General features: G+C 42.1%; 1 protein-coding gene across 1 annotated transcript in view; it reads left to right on the top strand.

The window, feature by feature from the left end:
* The first annotated feature begins 318 nt into the window (after positions 1 to 318).
* LOC140195211 (inactive ubiquitin carboxyl-terminal hydrolase 53-like) overlaps positions 319 to 25,759 on the top strand; it is a 142,728-nt gene continuing 117,287 nt past the window's right edge. Inside the window, exons 1-2 of the mRNA XM_072253157.1 lie at positions 319 to 1,024; positions 25,147 to 25,239. Coding sequence (XP_072109258.1) covers positions 881 to 1,024; positions 25,147 to 25,239 — 237 coding nt within the window. The 5' untranslated portion in view covers positions 319 to 880. The remainder of the gene's footprint in view (positions 1,025 to 25,146; positions 25,240 to 25,759) is intronic.

Below are 25,759 nucleotides of genomic sequence, written 5' to 3'. Positions count from 1 at the left end.
GACTCTTGACGGCGTGCTTTCTACACTGGAATTAATGCAGTAGTTACTAAACTTGACAAATGAATATGTTCAAATTTATATGAAAACCGTTTTGCCGAGATTTCCAAATCTATAACGTCAAACAGAATTTGTCGTTTACATCAGTAAAATTCCTGACCATATAAACATCTTTCAACTTGTAAGCAAATCTAATTTACTCAAGATAACAATCCAAACAAATTATTTAGCAGGAAAAAGGAGTGACTGATCAGATGACTAAGATTTCCAAATTCCGTCCTTAAGATATTCGGTTTACGTTTTGAATTGCGATCACTAAAAATTGCCTCTCTAGTTTTTGCACCGTCAAGTTACGGTTCCAACTTTGGCACGATGTATTTTTGAAAGATACCGTGAATTTGGAAAAAAAGGCAGTATTGCTGCGGGTCTCGGCTACAGTTCCTCGTACTGGGAGCGGAAGTGAAGACCCTGGCCCGGGAGGCACAGTGCCGCCGAGCTCGAGCCGACGGGACACCACGTGACCGGACGCGAGCCCAAGTCAGGTGGTGGTTCTGTTTATTGTGACGCTGGCAGCCGTGGAACCTGGTCTCGCTCTTCGCCGAGCCAATCGGTTGGTGGGTGGACTTGTCACCGCGCGGCTCGAGCCACCTGCGGGGCCTTGGCACCGGCCGGCTGACCCACCCCGTGCTAATCGAGTTCGGTGTCCCTCGCTCGCACACCGATTGGCAAACCAGTAACTGCCCGGTCCGGGTGCAGTGCGGGACATGAAGGACTGCGGAGGATAGGAGGCACGGGGGAGGAGGCGCCCGGGAGTGGTTTTACCTGCGGCCGTCCGGGGCTCGGGGGGAGAAGGTGCGAGCGGTGGGCCCGGCTCACCGGCACAATGGCATGGATGAAGCAGTTCCTGAAGCCTGGAGGCAACCTGAGGAACAGCTACCAGCCGGGCAGCATGTTGTCTATCGCGCCGACGAAAGGATTACTCAACGGGCCTGGCGAAAATAGCTGCTTCCTCAACAGTGCGGTGCAGGTAAGGGAGAATAGAGGGCGTGAGGGTAAATGCGCACCGCACTCTACACCTTTGGGCTGCCACCACATTGGCTAACTCCGAATCACTTGACTCGCCTGTACAAGAAAGTTAGGGAAGTTTAATTTATTTCGACACTGGATCTAAAGTTGCTGGTTTTATTTGACAATTCCGAGGCAGAGAATGTTGTGGCACTGGTGACATTTAGCACTGCTTACTCGTCCTTTGAAATGAGCCCAATCAGGTTCAATATCATCGGCAGTTATGTCGTGAATTTGTTGTCTTTGCGGCAGCTGCTGTTCCTGTATAGCTGAGAGTGTGTCTTCAGGCTCCTGTACCTCCTTCCTGATGAGAAGCTGGGTGATGGGAGTCCTTAATGATTAATGCCACCTTTTTGGGGCACTGCACCCTGATGCATTGTAGAAAAGAGAAACGTCCTGGTAAAAATTGGCCATGCCAGTGGATGTTTTAAAAGATCAGAGCGAGTATTGTTGATCAATGTTAAGTTGTCATAGTAATGTGTGTTTTGGTTCAAACTTTCCTTTAAGCAGTTAGTGAAACGGGTCAAGCTTCTGTTCCATGATGACTTGCATAGATACTATTTTGGATATGAGGCAGGGGAGAATGAATGTTACAGACCAGTATAATTTGAAACCAATTTCTTTTGGAAAGGGAACTTTCACACTATTTTTAAAACGAGTTTGTGTACAGGATGATCCAATAAAAATACTGTACTCAAGACACTGGCCGATCATATTAAAAAATCAGATTTTTGCTTACTTTTACAATTGTTATATTTTTATTTGCAAAACATTGACCAAAGTAATACTTACCAATTTTTGGTGGGCTGCTTAGAACATGGAAAAACCTACAGCACAATACAGGCCTTTCGTCCCACAATGATGTGCTGAACATGTACTTATTTTAGAAAGTATTATTTGTTAATGTCAATTGTGAGTTGCAAAATTCAAAGAAGATTTTTGAAATTTTGTATATATCTTAAGTTATAGATAAAGGTGAAAAATTCAGTGAATAAAGAGGGGCTGCTTGTTCTTAAGCATTTTCCTTGGCCTGAGGTTTACTTCTAGTCTGATTTTGTGGGTTTTTGTGTGGCTAATATGAAACTGGACTCTTCCACAGATGGAACAACTGGAGTTTCATGGGCTGGGTGAGTGAAGTGGTCTGTTGCTTTTGCTAGTTTGGAATCTTTGTGTGCTCCTCATGCTTGACTCTAAGCTTCTCAATGCCATCGTGAATGCGCCTTTACAACTCTAGCATTCTTAAGTCAAAGATTCACTGGAGTCTGTAGGGATGTTGCATTTCTTCATGGAGTCTTTGAGCTCTTCATTGAATCTTGTCATCTGCCTGCAATGTATTCTTTCCTGGGGCAAGAGCTCAGAAGTGTTTGTTTCTGGACAGTAGTGTCAGGCAGAACATGCTAACAGTGTAACTAGGCCTTCAATATTGTCCTGGGAGAAGGTACCTGTGTTGGTTTGCTTTTTTCATGGATTGGAGAATTTTATAGAACAGTGGTATTTTCCGAGTATTTTGAGATGCCTGTCATAAATAGCCCAGGACTTGGAAACAAGTAGAAGGATAGGGATTACTGCTGCCTAGTAGACTATACCTTTGTGTCATTTCTGAGGTCTTGATCTTCAAAGTTCAAAGTACATTTATTATCAAGGTATATATATGTACTTTGTCACCATATTTTTAAAGACATCTGTTAGTCTTGCAAGACCATGGATCTGCAGCTGGAAGGTCTTCACACTCCAGGGCGCAGGCTTGGGCAAGGTTGTATGGAAGACCAGCAGTTGCCTATGCTGCAAGTCTCCCCTCTCCACAACACCGATGTTGTCTAAGGGAAGGGCAAGGGCCCGATACGGCTTGGCACCAGTGTCGTCGCAGAGCACTGTGCGGTTAAGTGCCTTGCTCAAGGATACAACAGGCTGCCTTGGCTGGGGATTGAACTCACAACCTTCAGATCGCTAGTCCAGTGCCTTAACCACTTGGCCCACTTTGTCACCATATACAACCCTGAGATTAATACTCAACAAATCCATAATAGAAAGACAACACCAATTTGGGCATTCAGCCAGTGTGCAAAAGAAAAGAAACTGAGCAAATACAAAAAGGAAGTAATAGTAAATTAAAAAATAACTATAAAGAGCATGAGATGAAGAGTCCTTGAAAGTGGGTCCATAGGTTATAGGAATATTTTGATGGGACAAGTGAAGTTGAGTGAAATTATCCCCTTTAGTTCAAGAGCCTGATGGTTGAGGGGTAGTAATTATTACTAACCCTGTGGTGAGTCCTGAGACTTCAGATATCCTTTACTCAATTTCTCAAAGTAATGGTAAATTTCATCAATTTAAGTTTGCTAAGAGATGGGAAATGTTGTGGATTCTCCAGGGTCTTGAGCCTGTATTGTCAGCATCCAGTGGGAGCAGGTCGAAGCTAATGCTTAAAGTAAGACCGTTATTGTGTTTCAGTGAAAACTTTGATAGTTTGTGCCTTAGTCTCTGTGCACACATGCAATTTGTTGTTGTTGTTTGTACTCCAGTGCTACTTTTGAAGTTTGGTTTTGGAATATTAGACCATAAGACATGGGAGCAGAATTGGGCCGTTTGGAGTCTACTCTCCTATCTACGCTATCAATCGCATTCTCCTCTTTTCTCCCCATGACTTATAACACCCTTATTAATCAAGAACCGATCAATCTCTTCTTTAACTATATCCAATGACTTGACCTTCACAGCCGTCTGTGGCAATGAATTCCCCAGATTCTCCATCCTCTGTCTTGGTCGGATGAAAAAGAATACTCTAGGTGAGGCCAAACATTGAGGCCATCCCAGTTTTTAATGTAAGATAAAGTGTTATGGTGAATTGTGGGGAATAAAATGTGGGGTTTTAAATTCATGTTGGGTGTTTATTTTGTATATAACTTCAAGATTTTTAAAATTAGTTTCAATTTGATGAATTTGAATAGGTTGGGAATTTTTCGTATTTGTGGGGTGACACAGTGGTGCAACTGATAGAGTTGCTGCCTCATGGCGCCAGGGATCTGTATTTAATCCTAACCTTGGGGAACTGCACGTGTTGTTTGTTCTTTGTCCGTATGACTGTTCTGCTTTTCTCCAACATCGCAACAATGTTGGTTGATAGGTTAGTTGGGCACAATAAATTGTTGCTAGCATGTTGGTGAGTAGTATAATTGGGTGTGGGGATGAATTGAAGAGAATGTTGGGGAAAATAAAATAAAATTTCATATGGGATTAGTGTAACTGGGTGGTTGATAAGTGGTGTCGATTTGGTTAGTTGAAGAACCTGTTTCCATGTGGTATTGCAGTATGATCCTGTTTGCATTTGAGTTTGCCATCCAGAATAGGGGCCTTGAGCAGGATTTTAATAAAACATGATTTGTGACAATATAATGGCCTTGTTTAGTAATACATTTATTTCGCTACTTTTACAATGAAACTGAAGTTTGTGTTGAGGAGGACAGGATGTTTTTGTAATTTTGAGTTTCCTTGGAAGGCAAGATATTTATGTGAAACTTTGTATTAGAAAGTGTTTCAATTCTACGATGTGGGTTATGTCACACAGCTTAGACAGATAGAATCATAAGGTACTGCAACACTGAAACAGGCACTTTAGCCCACCTGTTCCATCCCATCGAGACTTGTCCTCCATACCCCTCCCGTCTCAGTATTTATCCAAGTTTCTCTTCAACTTTAAAATTGAACCCACCTCCACCACTTCCTCTTGGCAACTCATTCCATATTCACACCACCCTTTTGAGTGAAGAAAATTCCCCATGACGCTCCCCTTAAATGTTTCACTTTTCACTTTTAAACCAACGATCCCTAGTTCTAGCTCAAAGTTCAAAGTAAATTTATTATCAAAGTACATGTATGTTATATACAATCCTGAGATTCAGTTTCATGCTGTAGTACTCAGTAAATCCAATAATCATAATAGAATCAATGAAAGACCTCACCAACAGGGCAGACAACCAGTGTGCAAAAGATAACAAACTGCAAATACAAAAAGAAAGAAATAATAATAAATAAACAGTAACTGTCGAGAACATGAGATGAAGAGTTGAAAGTGAGTCTATAGGTTGTGGTAACAGTTCAGTGATGGGGGCAAATGAAGTTATCCCCTCTGGTTCAGGAGCCTGATGACTCAGGGCTAATAACCTCATCCAACATCAGTGGAAAAAGCCTGTTTGTGTTAAGTCTCTCTGTACCCCCTCGTAATTTTGTATACCTCTATCAAATCTTCCTTTACTTTGCTTATAACTGATGTCCTCAAATCCAGTAACATCCTTGTAAATTTTCTCTGTACTCTTATAATCTTATTGTCAATTTTCCTGTGCATAGGTGACCAGAACTGCACACAGCTCTCCAAATTAATACTTGGCAGTGTCTAATACAACTTCGATTTAGCATTCCAACTCCTGGACTCAGTACTTTGATTTATGAAGGCCAGTATGCCAAAAGCTCTCTTTATGGCCCTGTCTACCTGTGACACCACTTTCAAGGAATCTGTGTTCCCAGGTCCCTCTGTCTACCTCACTCCTCAGTGCCCTACTGTTCACTGTGTATTCCTACACTGGTTTGTCCTCCCAAAGTGCACTAATTCTCTAAAAGGATGACCCAGGATAGGGCTTACACAACTCATTTGTCTACATTAAATTCCATCTGCCATTTTTCAGATCATTTTTCCAGCTGGTCCAGATCCCATTGAAAGCTTTGATAGCCCTCATTGTTCATTATGCCCCCAATCGTGGTGTCATGTGATCTGTTTCCATTGTGATTTACCAAATAGTTTCACAAATAAACTAATTCATATTCAAATTCATTTATTTATCACATGTATATCAAAACAAAGAGTGAAATGTGTTACGACGACAACACGAGGAATTCTGTAGATGCTGGAAATTCAAGCAGCACACATCAAATTTGCTGGTGAACGCAGCAGGCCAGGCAGCATCTCTAGGAAGAGGTACAGTCGACGTTTCGGGCCGAGACCCTTCGTCCGGACAAGGGTCTCGGCCCGAAACGTCGACTGTACCTCTTCCTAGAGATGCTGCCTGGCCTGCTGCGTTCACCAGCAAATTTGATGTGTGTTGAGTGAAATGTGTTGGTTGCGTTAACAGCTGATGCAACCTAGGGATGTGTGGTGGCAGCCTGCAGGTGTCACCACACATTCCAGTGCCAACATAGTATACCCACCATGTTCGCAGAACAACAGCAAATTCAAGCCTTATTCCTCCTTCCCTATATACCAACGCACACACCCATGTCCACACACACAGATCAACTCCCAAGATGCTGTGTCCAGCCTCCAGTGGACTTAACTCATAGACATAGGATCTTTGACTTCCCCAGTGGGCTCGCAGGCCCACAGCTCCAGAGATTGTGTCTCTAATTCTGGACTTTGGATTGACTTTTGGGCTCTGATGTTTGGTGTTAACCCCAGCACTCACTGATGATGTCAAATGACGATCCTGGTGAGGACCCCAAAGCCTTCTTTCAAACTCCAGAGTCTCTGATGAATAGGGCCTTGAACACTAGGTCCTGAACTGTGCTCTTGCTGACTCAGGTATCTTGGGGGGGGGGGGGGCGGGGGGGTGTGGAATCACTGGTTCTCGTGCCTCCTGCCTACACAGACTACACAGAACTCCAATACTGGAATCTGCTGAGACTTCATTGGCGTGGGTGGGGTGGGGGGGGCGGTAACCAGCCCTTATTCTCACCATACTTCTGCCCCGACATCCAACCACAGATGTCCTTTGTCTTTTGTTAATGTTACTGACATTCAAATTCAGAACCCAAAAAGCAGCTATGACAGAGCCATGATCTCAATGGGACTGCAGTTCCGGGCCATCCCGACTGGATGTTATTGTATTTTCTTGTATTTTTTAGTAAGATATTTTAATTTGACAAACTAGTAAATTCCAGAGAACTTACACCATTAATCTGTGCACCTCTGGTTTCTACTGTATTGAATGAGTTTACACAGAATTCATTTTTCAGTGATAAATTTTCTATAATTGCGGTGAGCAAAATAGTCATTGAGCTTATTCTAAGTGGTTGCATTCCATATTGAGAAAATGAGCTTTATTTGAGCAATTTATTGTGATATGATTTATTCTCTTGGCATTGTGGTATGTATCCTGAGAAATTTCTAATTTTTTTGTTTTGGCCAGATGTTTATACAGATTTTCCATCTTAAACAGCTCCACCCTGTGGTGTTCTGGAAAAAGTTTTTTTCTCATTGCTTTCACTTAAGATCAATGAGATGAAAGATGTACAGTAATTCACTTCTTAAAATGTAAATTATTCTGATCTATGCCGCACTTACTTTTCTTTGCATCTAGTTTGATCTGGAAATGAAATTCTTTTTCAGAACATGGCTGAATAGTGTCAGGAGTCTAAGTCAGCAGTGTAATACATACTTTTTACTGAGCAGCAGTAATTCTGCATGCTAATGTGTTGAAAGCAAAAATAATTTACAGTATGCACCTCAAAGCACTGGAGAAGTCTCACCATTAGTGCTGCTACAAAACCTTGAATCCACTGACAAAGTCAGCAAACCAAAGCAATGTCTTCTATTAAGTCAAGATTGCTGGAGCCGTGACAACGATATTTGTGGCCTCTAGATATATTGCGAGGTCCTTAAGGCTGCTGAATAGCTAATTGTTTAAGAAAGGAAATGAGGGAAAACCTGGTACCAATGGATCGGTGACTCTTGTGTCAGTGGTAGGAAAGCTGTTGAAGAGTATTCTTAGTGATTGGATTTATGAGCATTTGAAAAGCCACAGAAAGTCATGGAAGGATTGTCTGCTGAGTCATTATAGGTGGAAGTCAGAAACAGAAAGGGAGCAATTTCTCTCTTGGGATTATGCCATAGGCCCCTCCCCCAATAGCAGCGGAGACACTGAGGAACAGATTGAGGCAGATATCAGAAAGGTACGAAAATAACAGGTTTGTTGTCATGGGTGACTTCAACTTCCCTAATATTAATTGGCACCTTATTAGCGCATTTGCTAGGTGTGTCCAGGAAGGATTCCTGACACATTGTGAGGAGAGGCCATGCAGGATCTGGTGCTAGGTAATGGACCAGGTCGGCTATTAGTATCTGTTGGTAGGTGAGTACAACTCTCTGACCTTTGCCATAGTCTTAGACAGGGATAGGAACAGACAGTAAGGGAAAGTAATTGGGGGAGGGTGAACTTTGATGCTATAAGCAAGAGTTTGGGAGTATAACTTGGAAATGTATGCACTTGGGGAAATTCACAACAGAACTGTGGAAGCTGTTTAGAAGCACCTGCATGAGGTTCTGGATAGGTTTGTGGGCAAAGGAACAATGATTGGCAAGAGATATGGAATATCTAGTCAAAAGAAAGAAAGGAGCTTAGTCAATGCTTAGGAAGCAAAGATAAGATGGGACTTTAGAGAGTTAGAAGGTAACCAGGAAGGAACTGAAGAATGGACTTAGCAGAACAATATGTTCTTGTCAGAATAAAAGACAAGGATAACAGGTTAGGGGAACCTGGGTTTTCATGAGGTATTGAGGTCCTGGTTAAGAAAAAGAAGGAGGTACATGGCAGGTATAGGCAGGAAGGAACAAATAAGAAATGCAAGAGAACCTTGGGCTAAAAGAAGGCACAAGGTTGCTCTAGCAGACAAGGTGAAGAGATTCCAAGGAATTCTATAGATACATTAAGAGGAAAAGGATAGCAAGGGACAAATTTTGTCCTCTGGAAAATCAGAGTCATTATCAGTGCATGGAGCCAAAAGAGATGGGAGATTTTAAATGGAATTTTTTCCATCTGTATTTAATTGGGAGATGGGCACAGTCTATAGAAGTGAGGCAAAGCAGCAGTGAGGTCATGGACTATATACAGATTAGAGGAGGAGGTGTTTGCTGTCTTGAGGCAAATTAGTGTGGCTAGCCCCCTGGGCCTGACAGGGTGTTCCCTCGGACCCTGTGGGAGGCTATCGCAGAAATTGTAGGGGCTCTAGCAGATAATTAAAATGTCTTTAGCCTTGGGTGAGGTGCTGGATGATTGGAGGATAGTTAATGGTGTTCCATTTCTAAGAAGACTCAAAGAATAAGCCAGGATATTATAGGCTGGTGAACCAGACATCAGTGATGTCTAAGAAATTGGAAGGTATTCTAAGGGAATATAATATATCAGTACTTTGATAGATAGGAACTGATTAGGGATAATCAACATCGGTTTGTGCATGGTAGGTCATGTCTAACCTATCTTTATAAAGAATTTTTTGAGGAAGTTACTAGGAAAGTTGATGAAGGTAACAGAGTAGATGTTGACTTTAGCAAGGCCCTTGAAGTTCAACATGAGAGGTTAATCAAGAAGGTTAAGTCACCTGGCATTCAAGATGAGGTAGTAAATTGGTTTAGTATTGGCTTCATTGGAGGAGTCAGTGTGGTAGTAGATGGTTGCCACTCTGACTGGAGGCTTGTGACTAGTGGTGTGCTGAGTCCTTTGTTGTTTATCATCCAGATTGTTTATATAGATGACAATGTGGTCAACTCAGATCAGCAAATTTGTGGGTGACATCAAGATTGGAGTGTAGTGGATAGTGAGAAAGATTATCAAAGCTTGCAATGGGATCTGGATCAGATGGAAGAATGGCTGACGACTTTAATTCAGACAAGTGTGAGGTGTTCAATTTGGGAGGCCAAACCAGAGTAGGACTTAGTTTGGTGAGCAAAAGGGCAGAAGAGTATGGTAGAACAGAGAGATTGGGGAATACAGGCTCATACTTCCTTGAAAGTGGTGTCACAGGTAGATAGAGTCGTAAAGAAAGCTTTTGGCACGTTGTCTTCCATAAATCAAAGTACAGTGGATTCTGTTTATAACTGTGCTATCACTTAATTGGGCAATGCTTATTTGGGACATCTGTCAAAGAATACAAATCAAGAAAAATTGCTGGGATTCCTTTCAATTATTTGGGAAACTATGCTGCTTTATTGGAGCAGGAGACTGTTGCTGAACATTTTCTAACTAGAGCCAGTGGCATGCATGTTGTGTGGCTATTAGACACTACCCCATGCTGAGAGCGAACAGTTTTTATATATTAACACTTGTGTGCATGTGCAAAAAGCAGTGATTTTTGTCAGTGATAGTTGGCGAGTGAAAACAGCAGGACAATTCAGAACAGTTTTTCACACTGCAGTTTCAAGCATCCAAGCTTGGGGATGCCAGAGACAGCAGGGAGTGAAAACAAAATGATTTCACTACTTCAACAAGTTAGGCACTATGAAGAATTTGAAGGTATCGACAATCATCTTCAATGTTACAAGTAAAATAAAGATTTGGAGGATGCAATTGTCAAAAGCACTGCTTAAAGGCAGTCCACTGTCTGTACTAGGTGCCTGCACTGATTCTGTTCATTTACAGTCAATCAAAAGAACACATCAGTGTAGACTGAATAAATTCCTCTATTGATAATTAGGAACTAATGCATAATTTTATAGTACTGTAGTAGTTGTGGCAATGTTCTAATTTGTTCTGTATTTAATTGAAAGACATTTATTACTCAGTTAACATAGAAACAAAGGAAACCTACAGCACTATACAGGCCCTTCGGCCCACAAAGCTGTGCCAAACATGTCTTTACCTTAGAAATTACCTAGGGTTACCCGCAGTGCTCTATTTTTCTGAACTCCATGTACCAAATCAGTTAAATGGAAGTCTGTCCTTTTTAAAAAAATCTTTTTAACTATTTCCATGAGATTTAGGCTAATTGGGCAACCGCTTAATTGGGCCAAAATGTACTGGTCTTGATATGTCCCAAAAAACTGGAATCCACTGAATTGAGTACAGGAGTTAGGATGGTATGTTGAAGTTGTATAAGACATTGGCGAAGCCTAATTTGGAGTACTGTGTGCAGTTTTGTTCACCTACCTAAGGGAAAGATGTCAGTAAGATTGAAAGAGTGCAGAGAAAATATACAAGGATGTTGCCAGAACTTGAGGACCTGAGCTATAGGGAAGGGTTGAAATGATTATGACTTTATACATTAGAGCATAGGTGAATGAAGGGAGATTCAATTGAGGTATACAAAAGTATGGGCGGTGTAGATAGGGTAAATGCAAGCAGGTTTTTTCCACTGAGGTTGGTTGAGACTAGAACTAGAGGTTATGGGTTAAGGGTGAAAGGTAAAATGTTTAAAGAGAACATGAGGGGAAACTTCATTCAGAAAGTGGTGAGAGTGTAGAATGAGCTGCCAGCAGAAATGGTGGGTGCATTGTTAGATTTCAACATTTTAAGAGAAATTTGGATATGTACATGGATAGGAGGGCTATGGTCTAGGTGCAGGTCAATGGGACTAGGCAGATTAATGGTTCGACATGGACTAGATTGGCCGAAAGGCTTGTTTCTGTGCTGTAATGCTCTGTGACTCTAAGGGGGCATTAAAAGGCCTGGCAAGTGGGATTAAGGAAGACCCCAAAGTGTTTTACTTGTATGTGAAGAACAGGAGGATGACTAGAATGAGTTCAGGACCAATCGGGGATAAAAGAGGATGCGAGCTTAGAGTTGGAGGAAATCCTTAATGAATACTTTGCTTAGGTATTCACTAGTGAGTGAGACCTTGACATTTGTGAGGACAACATAAGACAGACCGAAATGCTTGAACACGTCAATATTATGAAAGTGGATGTGCTGGATCTTTTGGAAAAAAACAGTAGGATAAATAACTTCCTAGAGCCAGACAGGATAGATCAAAAGTTATGATAGGAAGCAAGAAAACAGATTGATATGCCTTTTGGTGATGATCTTTGCAAATTCACTGGCCACAGGAGCAGTACCAGATGATTGGAGGGGCCAAATATTGTCTCTCTGCTCAAGAAATGGAGTAGGGACTGGTGAGCCTACTTCACTGATAGAAAATTATTGGAGAGGATTCTTAGAGGTAGGATTTACAAGCATTTGTAGAAACATAATTTGGTTAAGGATAATCAACATGCCTTTGTAAGGGTCTCACAAGCCTGATTGAATTTTTTGTGGATGTGACAAAGCACACGATGAAGGTAGAGCAGTGGAAATAGTGTATGAGGATTTTAAGTAAGATGTTTTCTAAGGTTCTCCATAGTTGTCCCTTTCAGAAGGTCAGGAAGCATGGTATCCCAGGCAACGTGGCTGTGTGAATACGGAATTGGCTTGCCCATAGAAGGCAGAGGGTAGTTGCAAGGAAAAGTACGCGGACCCTTTGCAATACCTGGTTTTCTGCATTAATTACTCATAATTAGTCTGATCTTCATCTAAGTCACAATAATAGACAAACACAATCTGCCTAAAATAATAACACACAAACAGTTGTACTACTTCTCATTAACACTGAGTACACCATTTAAGCAATCACAGTCTAGGTTCAAAAAAGTATGTAAACCTCTGGGGTAATGCCTTCTACAAAAGCTATTTGGAGTCAGATGTTCCAGTCAATGAGATGAGATTGGAGGTGTGGGATGTAGAGGTGCTCTGCCCTATTTTTAAAAAAAGACATGCGAAGTCAGATTACTGACAGAGCCTGCACTCCTCTTCTGTTAATGTGCACCATGCCTCGATCAAAGCATCTTTGAGAGGATCTTGGAAGAAGAACTGTAGAGACGTATTGAAGCTGGAAAAGGCTACAAAAGCATTTCTAAAGATCTGAGTGTCTGTCGGTCCACAGTAAGAGAAATTGTCTACAAATGGAAGGAACTCAGTATTGTTTCTACTCTCTCTAGGAGTGGGCATCTTCCAAATATCACACCATGAGCACAACGTGCAATGTTGAAGGAGGTGAAGAAGAACCTAAGGATAACAGCAAAAGACCTGCAGGGATCTCTGGAACTTGCTGAAGTCTCTTTTCATGTGTCCACAAAGAAAAGCACTGAACAGGAATGGTATTCGTGAAAGGACACCGCAGAGGAAATCACTGCTCTCCCAAAAAAAAATCATTGCTACATGTCTCAAGTTTGCAAAAGACCACCTGGATATTCCACAATGCTTGTGGGACAGTGTTCTGTGGACAGATGAGGCAAAAGTCAAACATTTTGGCAGAAATGCGCACCGCTATGTTTGGAAGAAAAAGGGCACTGCACACACCACCAAAATCTCATCTCAACTGTGAAGCATGGTGGAATGAGCGTCATGGTTTGTGGCTGCTTTGTCGCCTCAGGGCCTGGACAGCTTGCAATTGTTGAGGGAACAATGAATTCAAGATTGTATCTAGACATTTTATAGGATAATGTCAGGGTAGCAGGCTGTCACCTGAAGCTTAATAGAAGTTGGTTTAAAAAGAAGAAAATTTGTGTTTTGGAATGGCCAAATCAGCGTCCAGACTTTAACCCTATTGAGATGCTGTGGAATGACCTGAAGAAGGCTATTCATGCAAGGTATCCCAGAAATATTGATGAGCTGGAATAGTTTTGTATAGAGGAATGGTCTAAAATTCCTCGTCGCCATTGCGTAATTCTGATCAGCAGCTACAGTAAATGTTTGGTAGAGATTATTGCTGCTGAAGGAGGTTCTACCAGTTATTAAACACAAATGTGAATGATTAAATGATGTGTTCAATAAATACATGAAAAGATCAATTGCTTCTGTGTTACTAGTTTAGACAGATTGTGTTTATCTGTTATTGTGACTTGGATGAAGATCAGACCATGTTTTATGAGTAATTAATGCAGAAAACCAGATCATTGCAGAGGGTTCACAAACTTTTTCTTGCAACTACATGGTATTTAGGGAAAAACATGGCTGTGTGGATACAGAATTGCTTGCCTATAGAAGAGAAAGGGTGGTTGTGGATGGAGTCTATTCTGCTTGGATGTTGGTGACCAGTGGTGTTTTCATAGGGATCTGTTCCAGGCATGCTCTTAGTTTTGTTTTACAGATGTCCTTGTTGAGAATGTAGAAGGATGGATTAGGAAATTTTCAGTTGACACAAAGGTTGGTAAAGTTGTGGATAATATAGAAGGTTATTGTAGGTTACAACTGACATTGACAAGATGCAGAGCTGAACAGACAAGTGGCAGATGGAGTTCAACCTGGAAACGTGAGAAGTGATTCACTGCAAGGTCAAATTTGAAAGCAGAGTACAGTGTTAATGGCAGGTCTCTTAACAGAGTGGAAGAACAGATTTGTCAGTCAAGATTATCCCTGAAGGAAACTCATGCTGATTTTTGGCTTATTTATCATGTGTCACTAAGTACCCTGAAATGTCATTCTTAATAGTGGACTCTGACATCTTACCAACCACTAAAGTCAGGCTAACTGGCCAATAATTTCCTGTCTTTTGCCTCCCTCCCTTAGAATGGATTGAGATTCATGATTTTATGCTCCTGCAAAACCATTTTAGAATAAGTGATTCTTGAAAGGTCACTACTATTCCACTCTCCCCTCCTACCCCTCCTCACAGTCCCCCACCCTGCTCTCATGATATACCCCTTCCCCACATGAAACCACCATGATGGGCTTCACAGCTGAACAGGTGAGAAGACAGCTGAAACGTCTCAACCCAAGCAAGACTGCAGGACCGGGTGGTGTCAGTACCAGGGTGCTCAAAGCCTGTGCCCCTCAGCTATGTGGAGTACTTCGCCATGTCTTCAACCTGAGCCTGAGGCTCTGGAGGGTTCCAGTGCTGTGGAAGACGTCCTGCCTCGTCCCTGTGCCAAAGACGCCACGCCCCAGCGGCCTCAATGATTATAGAACGGTGGCATTGACCTCCCACATCATGAAGACCCTGGAGAGACTTGTTCTGGAGCTGCTCTGGCCTATGGTTAGGCCACACTTAGATCCCCTCCAGTTCGCCTACCAGACCCGACTAGGAGTTGAGGATGCCATCGTCTACCTTCTGAACCGTGTCTACACCCACCTGGACAAGCCAGTGAGCACGGTGAGGGTCATGTTTTTTGACTTCTCCAGTGCGTTCAACACCATCCGCCCTGCTATGCTGGGGGAGAAGCTGACAGCGATGCAGGTGGATGCTTTCCTGGTGTCATGGATTCTTGATTACCTGACTGGCAGACCACAGTACGTGTGCTTGCAACACTGTGTGTCCGACAGAGTGATCAGCAGCACTGGGGCTCCACAGAGGACTGTCTTGCCTCCCTTTCTCTTCACCATTTACGCCTTGGACTTCAACTACTGTACAGAGTCTTGTCATCTTCAGAAGTTTTCTGGTGACTCTGCCATAGTTGGATGCATCAGCAAGGGAGATGAGGCTGAGTACAGGGCTACGGTAGGAAACTTTGTCACATGGTGTGAGCAGAATTATCTGCAGCTTAATGTGAAAAAGACTAAGGAGCTGGTGGAAGACCTGAGGAGAGCTAAGGCACCAGTGACCCCTGTTTCCATCCAGGGGGTCAGTGTGGACATGGTGGAGGATTACAAATACCTGGGGATACGAATTGACAATAAACAGGACTGGTCAAAGAACACTGAAGCTGTCTACAAGAAGGGTCAGAGCTGTCTCTATTTCCTGAGGAGACTGAGGTCCTTTAATATCTGTCGGACGATGCTGAGGATGTTCTACGAGTCTGTGGTGGCCAATGCGATCATGTTTGCTGTTGTGTGCTGGGGCAGCAGGCTGAGGGTAGCAGACACTAACAGAATCAACATACTCATTCGTAAGGCCAGTGATGTTGTGGGGATGGAACTGGACTCTCTGACGGTGGTGTCTGAAAAGAGGATGCTGTCCAAGTTGCATGCCATCTTGGACAATGTCTCCCATCCATTACATAATGTACTGGTAGGGCACAGGAGTACTTTCAGCCAGAGATTCATTTCACCGAGATACAACACAGAGCGTCATAGGAAGTCATTCCTGCCTGTGGCCATCAAACTTTACAACTCCTCCCTTGGAGGGTCAGACACCCAGAGCCAATAGGCTGGGCCTGGCATTTCCTGGCATAATTTACATATTACTATTTAATTATTTATGATTTTATTACTATTTAATTATTTATGGTGCAACTGTAACGAAAACCAATTTCCCCCGGGATCAATAAAGTATGACTATGACTAATAGATAGATACTTTATTGATCCCAAAGGAAATTACAGTGTCACTGTAGCTTTACAAGTGTACAAATATACAAATATTAGAAGAGAAGGAAGAAAGAATAAAAAAAAATTAAGTTACCACAAACGATCTAACAGGAGGGGATCATCGCTTCTCTGGCTATAAGTTGACTCATTATAAAGCCTAAAGACCGAGGGTAAGAATGATTTCGTATAGTGCTCTCTGGAGCAGTTGTCTTAGTCTGTTACCTCCACAATCTTTCCACCACCTCTTTCATAACCCTGAGATATTATCCAATCTGGTCCAGATGACTCATCTACCTTAAGAACTTTCAGCTTCCTAGCACCTTCCCCTTAGTAATAACAACTGCACTCACTTCTGCCCTCTGACACTCTTGAATTTCTGGCATACTACTGGTACCTTCCACAGTGAAGACTAACAGTCTTCCGCAAAGTCTTTGATCCCCATTACTACCTCTATAGCATCATTTTTAGAGATCTGATGCCAACCATTACCTCTCTTTACTCATATATATCAGAATTTAAAAAAACTCTTATTGGCTAGCTTACCCTCATGTCTCAATTTTTTCTCCTATTGCTTTTTGAGTTACCTTCAATTGTTTTGAAAAGCTTCCTAATCCTTCGCACTATTTTTTGCTTTACAGGTGTCCCCCGCTTTTCGAACGTTCGCTTTACGAAACCTCACTGTTACGAAAGACCTATATTAGTACCCTGTTCTCGCTTTCAGAAGGTGTTTTCACTGTTTTTAAAAAAAAAAGTGTGTGGGGAAAATCAGCGCGCGATAAGAGGCAGCTCGCCGCGCGCCCCGAGCAGCCGCTCTCCCTGGATTTGGAACTGCATTCTCGCTGGCATTGCTTAAACACGTGCCTGTGAGCAGCCGTTTGCAAAATGAGTTCTAAGGTATTGGAAAAGCCTAAAAGAGCTTGTAAGGGTGTTACACTTAGCGTAAAACTAGACATAATTAAGCGTTTTGATCGTGGTGAACGAAGTAAGGACTAAGTGAGTTTGGCTTGTGAAAGCCGATGAATATGATGTTGAAGAGGTTTTGGCATCCCATGACCGAGAACTGATAGATGAAGAGCTGATGCAATTGGAAGAGGAAAGGATAACAATCAAAACTGAATGCTGAAGCGAACGGACCGAAAGTGACTGTGTGAGATTTTCGCTGCAATGATAAAGTATGACTTTAATTTTGAAAGGGTACGTAGGTTTAGGGGATATTTGCAGGATGGTTTGAGTCCTTATAAAGAACTGTATGATAGACAAATGTGCGAGGCTCAGCAGTCAAGCAAGCCTTCCACATCAGCCACAGCAGACGATGAACCTCGACCTTCGACATCGAGGCAGGCAGTCATAGGAGAAGATGAGCTGCCTGCTCTAATGGAAACAGACGACGAGATGAAACCCCAGTGTCCCACCACCCCAACACTCAGGCTGCGGACAGATACTGTACCGATTCGCGGAGAATCCAGCAGTAGCCGGGAGGCACACAGCACATCTTTAAGAAAAAAGCCGAAATAAACATGCTAATTAATTAGGTGCCACCCAACACATAATTAATTAGCATGTTTATTTTGGCTTTTTTCTTAAAGATGTGCGGTGTGCCTCCCAGCTGCTGCTGGACCCCTACGTGCCTCGCGGCCATGTTTTGCTCGGCGGCCTGGAGGGTGGGTGCCACTGCACCACCCAACCTGCGACGACTCAGTCTAACACACCATCATCAGTGTGCTCGGCGCTGAACCAATTCCGGTAAGGGATACTACACTGTACATACATTATTTCTACTTTATATAGGCTGTGTATTTTTATGTGTTATTTGGTATGATTTGGCAGCTTCATAGCTTAAAGGTTACTGGAGAGCGCTTGCGCCGTGTTTTTGCCAACAGTGCTTGCGTGAGATTTTCTGCCGAGAGTGCTTGCGCAGATTTTCGCTACGGAGAGCAGTTCAGTAATGATTGTGGAAAAGTATTTGTACTTTATATAGGCTGTGTATTTATCATATCATTCCTGCTTTTACTATATGTTACTGTTATTTTAGGTTTTATGTGTTATTTGGCATGATTTGGTAGGTTATTTTTGGGTCTGCAAATGCTCACAAATTTTTCCCATATAAATAAATGGTAATTGCTTCTTCGCTTTACGACATTTTGGCTTATGAACCGTTTCATAGGAATGCTGTACCTTCGGAAGGCGGGGGAAACCTGTATTGTCTGCTTTTTTTTTGTGTTTGACTTCCTTTGTCAGCCAGAGTTGCCTCATCCTCCCTTTAGAATGCAGCTTCTTTTGGATGAACTGATCTTGCATCTTCCGAATTACTCCCAGAAATTCAGGCCATTACTGCTGCACTGTTATCCCAGCTCGTGACCCCTTCCAATCAACTTTGTCCACCTCTTCTCTCATGCTTCTATAGTTAACCTTTACTCGAATGTGATAATGATATATCGGATTTTAACATACGTCTCAAGCTGCAGGGTGAATTCTATCACATTATGATCGTTGTTTCCTCAGTGTTCCTTTACCTTAAGCTCCCTCATCAGATCTGTTTCATTCCACAAGACCCAATCCAGAACTGTCTTTTCTTTAGAGGGCTTGACCACAAGCTGCTCTAAAAAGCCACGTTGTAGGCATTCTACAAATTCTTTCTCTTGGGATCCATTGCCTACCTGATTTTTATAATCTACCTACATATTGAAATCCCCCATGACCATCATAACATTGCCCTTTTTACGTACGCTTTTTGTCTCCTGTTGTAATTTGTACTGCACATCTTGGCCAGCGGCCTGTGTAACTCCCATCAGGGTCTCCTTGCCCTTACAGTTTCTTAACTCCACAAGCATTCTACATCTTCTGATCCTATGTTGCTTCTTTCAAGGAATATGGTTTCATATTTTTTTTAAACCAACAGAGTCTCCCTGCCCCTCTGTCCGCCTGTTTGATAGGAGAGATCCTTATATCGTTGGATGTTTAACTTCTAGCTACAGTCTTCTTTCAATTATGGCTCTGTGATGCCCTCAATAGCACTTGATGAGGTCCCACAAGGTAGATTGACATGCATGGGATGCACGGTGATTGAACTGTTTGTATTTGGTATTAATGCCCATGGAAGACAGTGTAGTAGTTGATGGGATTTATTCTGACTGGAGGTCTACTAGTGGTGTTCAATGGAGATCCATCTGGATTTTATATATAACCTATGTGAAATTGTGGATAGTGTGTTGGTAAGTTCACAAATGAACAGGTTGGAAGTATCCCGATCGCCTCACTTTCAACGTGGTGTCTAGTCCCAATACACTTGTTCCCCATCAAGAAGACCTTAAAGCTCTCCGCTTCTTTTTGGACAACAGACCTAACCGGTTCCCCTACACCACCACCCTCCTCCATCTGGCAGAGTTGGTCTTCACACTCCACAATTTCTCTTTCGATGACTCCTACTTTTTCCAAAGCCAGGTTGTAGCTATGGGCCCCTGCTATGCTTGCCTTTTCATTGGCTATGTCTGCCTTTTTGTTGGCTATGTGGAACAGTCCATGTTTAAACCCTTCACTGGGTAGCACTTACCAACTCATTCTGTGCTACATTTTTGACTGCATTGGTGCTGCTTCATGCATCCTTGCTGAGCATGTCAATTTCATCAACTTTGCCTCTAACTTCCACCCTGCCCTCAAATTCACAGTACATTTTTGTCACCTCTCTCCCCTTTCTTGATCTCTTTCTGTCTCCTTCACAGGAGGCAAACTGTCTGCTGATATCTTTAATAAACCTACTGACTCACAGCTGTCATGATTATACTTCTTCCTACCTGGTTACTTGTAAAAATGCTATTCCCTGTTCTCAATTCCTCTGTTTCTACCACATCTGTTCCCAGCAAGCAGCTTTCCTTTCCACGACGTCAGAGATGTCCTCCTCCTTCAAAGAACAGGGTTTCCCTTCCTCCACCATTGATGCTGCCACATATCCATTTTGCAGACATCCACCCTCACCCCAACTTTCCACCACCTTAACAGGGTTAGAATTCTTCCATGATCCCTTTGTCCCTCCGCTCTGATCTCCCTCCTGACACTTATCCCTCCAAGCAGAAGAAGTGCTACACCTGTCCATTCACCTCCTCCCACACCTCTATTCAGTGCCCCAAATAATCCTTCCAGGTGAAACAACACTTTATCTGTGAGTCCTTTGGGGTCATCACAGTTATCTGGTGTTCCCGGTGCAGCATACTGTACATTGGTGAGATCTGCATAGATTGGGAGACTGCTTTGTTGAGCACTTTTGCTCCATTCGCAACAAGTGTTTAGCAGCTTTGGGCCTGTACTCATTGGAATTTAAAAGAATGCATGGGGATCTTATTGAAACCTACCGAATGTTGAAAGGACTAGAGGCACAGTCTCAAAATTGAGGGGTGCCTTTTCAGAACAGAAGTAAGAAGGAATTTTTTTTTTTAGTCAAAGAGTGTTGAATCTGTGGAATGCTTTGCTACAGACTGTTATGGAGGCCAAGTCTGTGAGTATATCAAAGCAGAAATTGATAGGTTCCTGATTGTTTGGGGCATCAAGGGATATGGTGAGGGGGCAGCTGTATGGCGGTTGAATGGGATCCAGGATCAGCCATGATGAAATGGTGGAGCGGACTCAGTGGGCTGAATGGCCTAATTCTGCTTCCATGTCTTATAGTCTTATGGTCTAAGCAGGATTTCCTGGTGGCTAACCATTTTAATTCCAATCCCCCTTCCTATCAAGATGGGGCCACTCTCAAGTAGGAGATGCAACACCTCATATTCTTTCAGGGTAGCCTTCAACTTGATGGCATGAACATCAATTTCCTTGACTTTTGGTAATTTCTCCCCCCTCTCCTTCTTTCTTCTTCCATTCCCCATTCACCTATTCTGACTTACCTCTTATCTCCTTCATCTTACATGCCTTTTAGTTCCGTCTGGTGCCCTTCCTCCTTCCCTTTTGCCCATGAAACACTCTACTCTCCTCTTAGTTTCCTCCTTCATCCCTTTGCCTTCACCTATCACCTCTCAGCTTTTTATTTCACCCCTTCCCCACCCACCAACCGTTCCTCTCACCTGGCTTCACCTATCAACTTCTAGTTTATACTCCTTCCTCCCTGAAAGTGGCTCTATGAGTTGATAGACTAGTTAAGTAGGCATACGCTATGCTTGTGTTTATTGGTCAATGCACTGAATTCAAGAGTCAGGAAGATGAGAAAATCTGCAGATGCTGGAAATCCAAGCAACACGCACAAAATCTTGGAGGAACTCAACAGGCCAGGCAGCATCGATGGAAAAGAGTAAACATTTCGTACTGAGACCTTTCATCAGAACTAGAACAAAAGATGAGTAGTTAGACCAAGAAGCTTGGGGAAGGGGAGGAAGAAGTACAGTGTGGTAGGTGATAGGTGAATCTGCGAAAAGGGGAAGTTGATTGGTGAAAGAGATAAAGGGGTGGAGGAGGGGGAATTTGATTAGGAGGGGGTAGAAGATTATGGAAGAAAGGGAAGGGGGAGCAGCACCAGAGGGGGGTAATGGGCAGGTAAGGAGATAAGTTGAGAGAGGGAAATGGGAATGGTGAAGGGAGGGGGTGCAATTTCAGATGTTTGAGAAATCGATGTTGTATGTCATCAGGTTGGAGGCTGCCCAGACAGAATACAGGGTGTCGTTCCTCCAATTTCAGTACGGCCTCATCATGGTAATAGAGGAGGCCATGGACTAACATGTCAGAATAGGAATGGGAAGTAGAATTGAAATGGGTAGCCACCGGAAGATCCCAGTATTTCTGGCGGAGGGAGCATAGGTGCTCGGTGAAGCAGTCTCCCAGTCTATGTCAGGTCTCACCGATATACAGGAGGCCACACAGGGAGCACAGGATACAGCAGGTAACCTTGACTGACTGACTGACAGCTGTAGGGTCACTTTACCTGTAAGGACTGTTTGTGGCCCTGAATTGTAGTGAGGGAGGAGGTGTAGGGGCAGATGTGGCACTTCTTCGGCTTGCAAGTGTCCAAGAGCCAGGAAGTTGTGTCACTGGTTTATAAAACTCTAGTTAGGCCGCATAGAGAGTATTTCATTTGAACCTTCTTATGTGATCTTAGAAAGGATGTTGAGGCTTTGGAGAGAGTGCAAAAGAGGTTTATCAGAATGCTGTTTGGATTGGAGAGCGTGTATAAGAAGGAGAGGTTGGTTAAACGTGGGTTGTTTTCGCTGATATGCAGAGGATGAGGCGAGCCCTGTGGAATATTTCAGGACATGGGTCAAGTAGATGGTTGGTATCCTTATTCCTCAGGTTTAAATGTCGAATGCTAGAGGGCATGCAGTGAAGATGAGGGGGAGTAAATTCAAATGAAATATATAGGGCATTTTTTTTTAAACGCACAAAGAATGATGGGGTGCCTGGATGTGCTACCAAGGGTGTAGTAGAGGCCAACAATGTGATAGAGGCCTTTTAGAAGCTCTTACATAGGCACATAAGTATGCAGGGAATTGAGGGTAATGGACTTGTGTTAGCAGAAAGGACTAGTTTAATTTGGAGTGTATTACTGTTTTAATTAGTTCAACACAACATCATGAGTTGAAAGGTCTGTTTCTGTGCTGAACTGTTTCGTGTTCAATATAACCACACTTCTAAAGTTTAAAAGATATATAGAATAGATTCTCTCTAATTTCCTGCAGACTTTTTCCTTGCTATCCGAATGCTTTTGTACCTGTGTAGCTCTCTAGATTATCGATCTAAACTGATAACTCAGTGCAAATATGTAACATGTCATGTAATTTCGTCAATCTAAGACTTGACATTTTGGAAGGTGACTTTCCATTACTGTAGGTTGCTACAGTTGAGGGAATTAGAATCAGAACCATTTTTAATATCACTAGCGTATATCATGAAATATTTTGTTTTGCAGGAGCAGTACATTGCAATACATAATAAAATAAACTAAATTACAATAAGAAATGCAATGTATAAAATATATAAAAAGTAGTGCAAATAGAGCAAAAAAAAGAGAAAAAAACAATGAGATAGTATATGTGGGTTCATGGAACATTTAGAAATCTGATGGCAGAGGGAAAGAAGCTGCTCCTAAAACGTTGAATGTGTGTCTTCAGGCTGCTGTACCTGCACCTTGATGGAATCATTGAGAAGAGGGCATGTCCCGGCTTGTGGGTGTCCATAGTGACAGATGCCGCCTTTTGAAGATGTACTTGATGCTGGGGAGGCTAGTGCCCATGATAGAGCAGGCTGAGTTTGGAATTTTCTGTAGCTTTTACTGATCCTGTGCAGTGGCCTCTCTATACCAGATGATGATGCAACCAATTAAAATGCTCTTCATGTAGCAATTTGTGAGTCTTTGGTGATATGGAGTCTCCTCAAGATCGTTTTTTTTTTGTAATTTGTTTTTTATTGAATTTCATCATCAAACAAGATGTATTTCAGATACTGTACATATATATCATATAATCATATTTGTCACAGATCTCCACATAATATTTATCTGAGGTATATGCTTATAGAAAGGAGAGGAAAGAAAGAACAATCGAAAGAAGAAAACTATGTACAGAGTACAGAGTGATTTTTTTTTAAACAACATCCTAATGAAATAAAGCTGCTGTTGTGCCTTCATTGTAATTATGTCAATATGCTGGGCCCAGGATAGATCTTCAGAGATGATGACACCCAGGATGATGGCAGAAAACCCCCTCGGCAGATAAAATGGATAACACTTGATTGTTAGATATTCTAGGTCAGGTGAGCAGGTCTGAGATACAACCGTCATGCACCAGAATGAGTTAATCATGAATCATACTGCTCTTTCTTTAAAATACTCAACTGATCTAGCTTTGTGGAGAATGGTGAAGACTTCGGGGTGTAGCATTGTGTCTGAGCCATTTTTCCATGAAGCAAAGTACCCAGCAGTCCCTGAGATCCCCCTGGTACTGCAATCTTGCTCTGAGGTCTACAATTTTATTTTCTAGAGACTGTACATTTGCCAGCAGGGTAGTTAGGAATAGGGGTCTAAGGCCTCTGAGTTTCACTTGTTCCTGCAATCCAGCACACCTTCCCTGCTTTTGTTTCCTTAAAGGGAAACTGGACTCGTAACTGGGGTCTGTTGATTTTTGAGTATTGATAGATTTTTTTTAAAAACATTGCTTACTGAAGTACCCATGGCTGTGACTGGACCAGCTGTAGTCCTAAATGGGAATAGTTGATTATTCCCATTGGAGCTACATGCAAACACTCACCCCTTATCAGTTGTTATCTTTGAGGAGTGTTTAAGGCTGTTAATATCTTATTAACCTGAAAAGCCTGCATTGAAAGTGATTTTGTGATTAGTACTATTGCTTATCTTCTGTCAACAATCTATAATGGATGCAGTTTTCATTTGAAAACTCCGACTGAAATGTTTGGAAAGAGAATTCATCATCTTAGCAATATTTCATAGTATTCTTCAGTATTTTCATGGTGCAAATGAAGCACAATCTCTGCCCTGATGTAATAATAAGTACACAATCTCTGCTAATGACTGGAACATTTTGTCCCAGACAGTCTTCTGGTGAACCTCTTTTGCAGTCTCTCCAGTATACTTGTGCCTTTCCATTAAAGCACTAATCAGAACTATATACCGTATTTCAGCTTTTTCCTGCCCTATGTTTTATGAGTTGTACCAAAGCTTCTTTGCTCTTGTATTCTATACCACAGCTAATGAAGTCTGTGCTTTCTTAATCTGTGTTGCCATGTTGAAGGATCTTTAGATTTGTACACCAAAGCTTCATAATTCTGTAATACACTCTTGGGCCCTACCATTCAAAATATATCATGCCTTTATTAGACTCCTCATCTTGTTGGGATTAAATTCCATCTGCCACTTTCTTGCTCAATTTGCCATCTGATATGCTAGGAAGTGTGGGGGGAAAAGGAAATGTGTTGAATAGAGCAATCATGAATTATAGTGTTAATGGAAGTACAAACCTTAAATATTGTAGTGTACAGATAGAAAAGCATTTTTGGATGTCTTTTTGTCTTGGTCATCCATAGAATTGAAGTCTCTGGGTTTCGTCCTGCAGATCCTATGGCACCTGGATATATTTCGACGAAGTTTGAGACAACTGCCTGGACATGTCTGTTTTGGAAATGCTTGCATATTCTGTGCTCTGAAGGTAAAATCAGTTTTTAATATCGAATTGCTCAATATTTTTGAAAGGCTTGATGTGGTAGATGTTGTGAGTCATATTTTCAAGAAGAGGGAATTAACATTTGGGATTCAGATAAGGATTTTTTTTAACTTATAGGAATGTGATTCTTGGCTCTGTTTGCCTGAGAAGATTCTGTATGCTCAAATAGTAAGATATGGTGGTTAAATTACCAGACTGGTAATCCAAAGAAAAAAGCACTTCACACATTGACCTGCCCTAGCAGACATAGGTGGGATGTAAAATGTCATTATTGGTCAGGAATTAAAGAATGTGAATAATAATGTGATACCCAATACAACTGAAACGTAAACTCCCTACTTTTAAATTTGAATCACCTAGCAATAAGTAACAACACTGTTAGCTTTTCTAATTGTCATAACTTAATGATAGATTTTTACTAATTGTGCATTGTGATACCTAATTCCCAATGAATCTTTCCAACCCATTTTTGTGTTATCAGCAAATTTAGCAATCATGCATACTT

This window comes from Mobula birostris, chromosome 3 (genome assembly GCF_030028105.1).
Source record: "Mobula birostris isolate sMobBir1 chromosome 3, sMobBir1.hap1, whole genome shotgun sequence".
NCBI classification, from domain to species: domain Eukaryota; kingdom Metazoa; phylum Chordata; class Chondrichthyes; order Myliobatiformes; family Myliobatidae; genus Mobula; species Mobula birostris.
The sequence above is the reverse complement of the archived record's forward strand: the minus strand, read 5'-3'. Positions and strand labels throughout refer to the sequence as shown.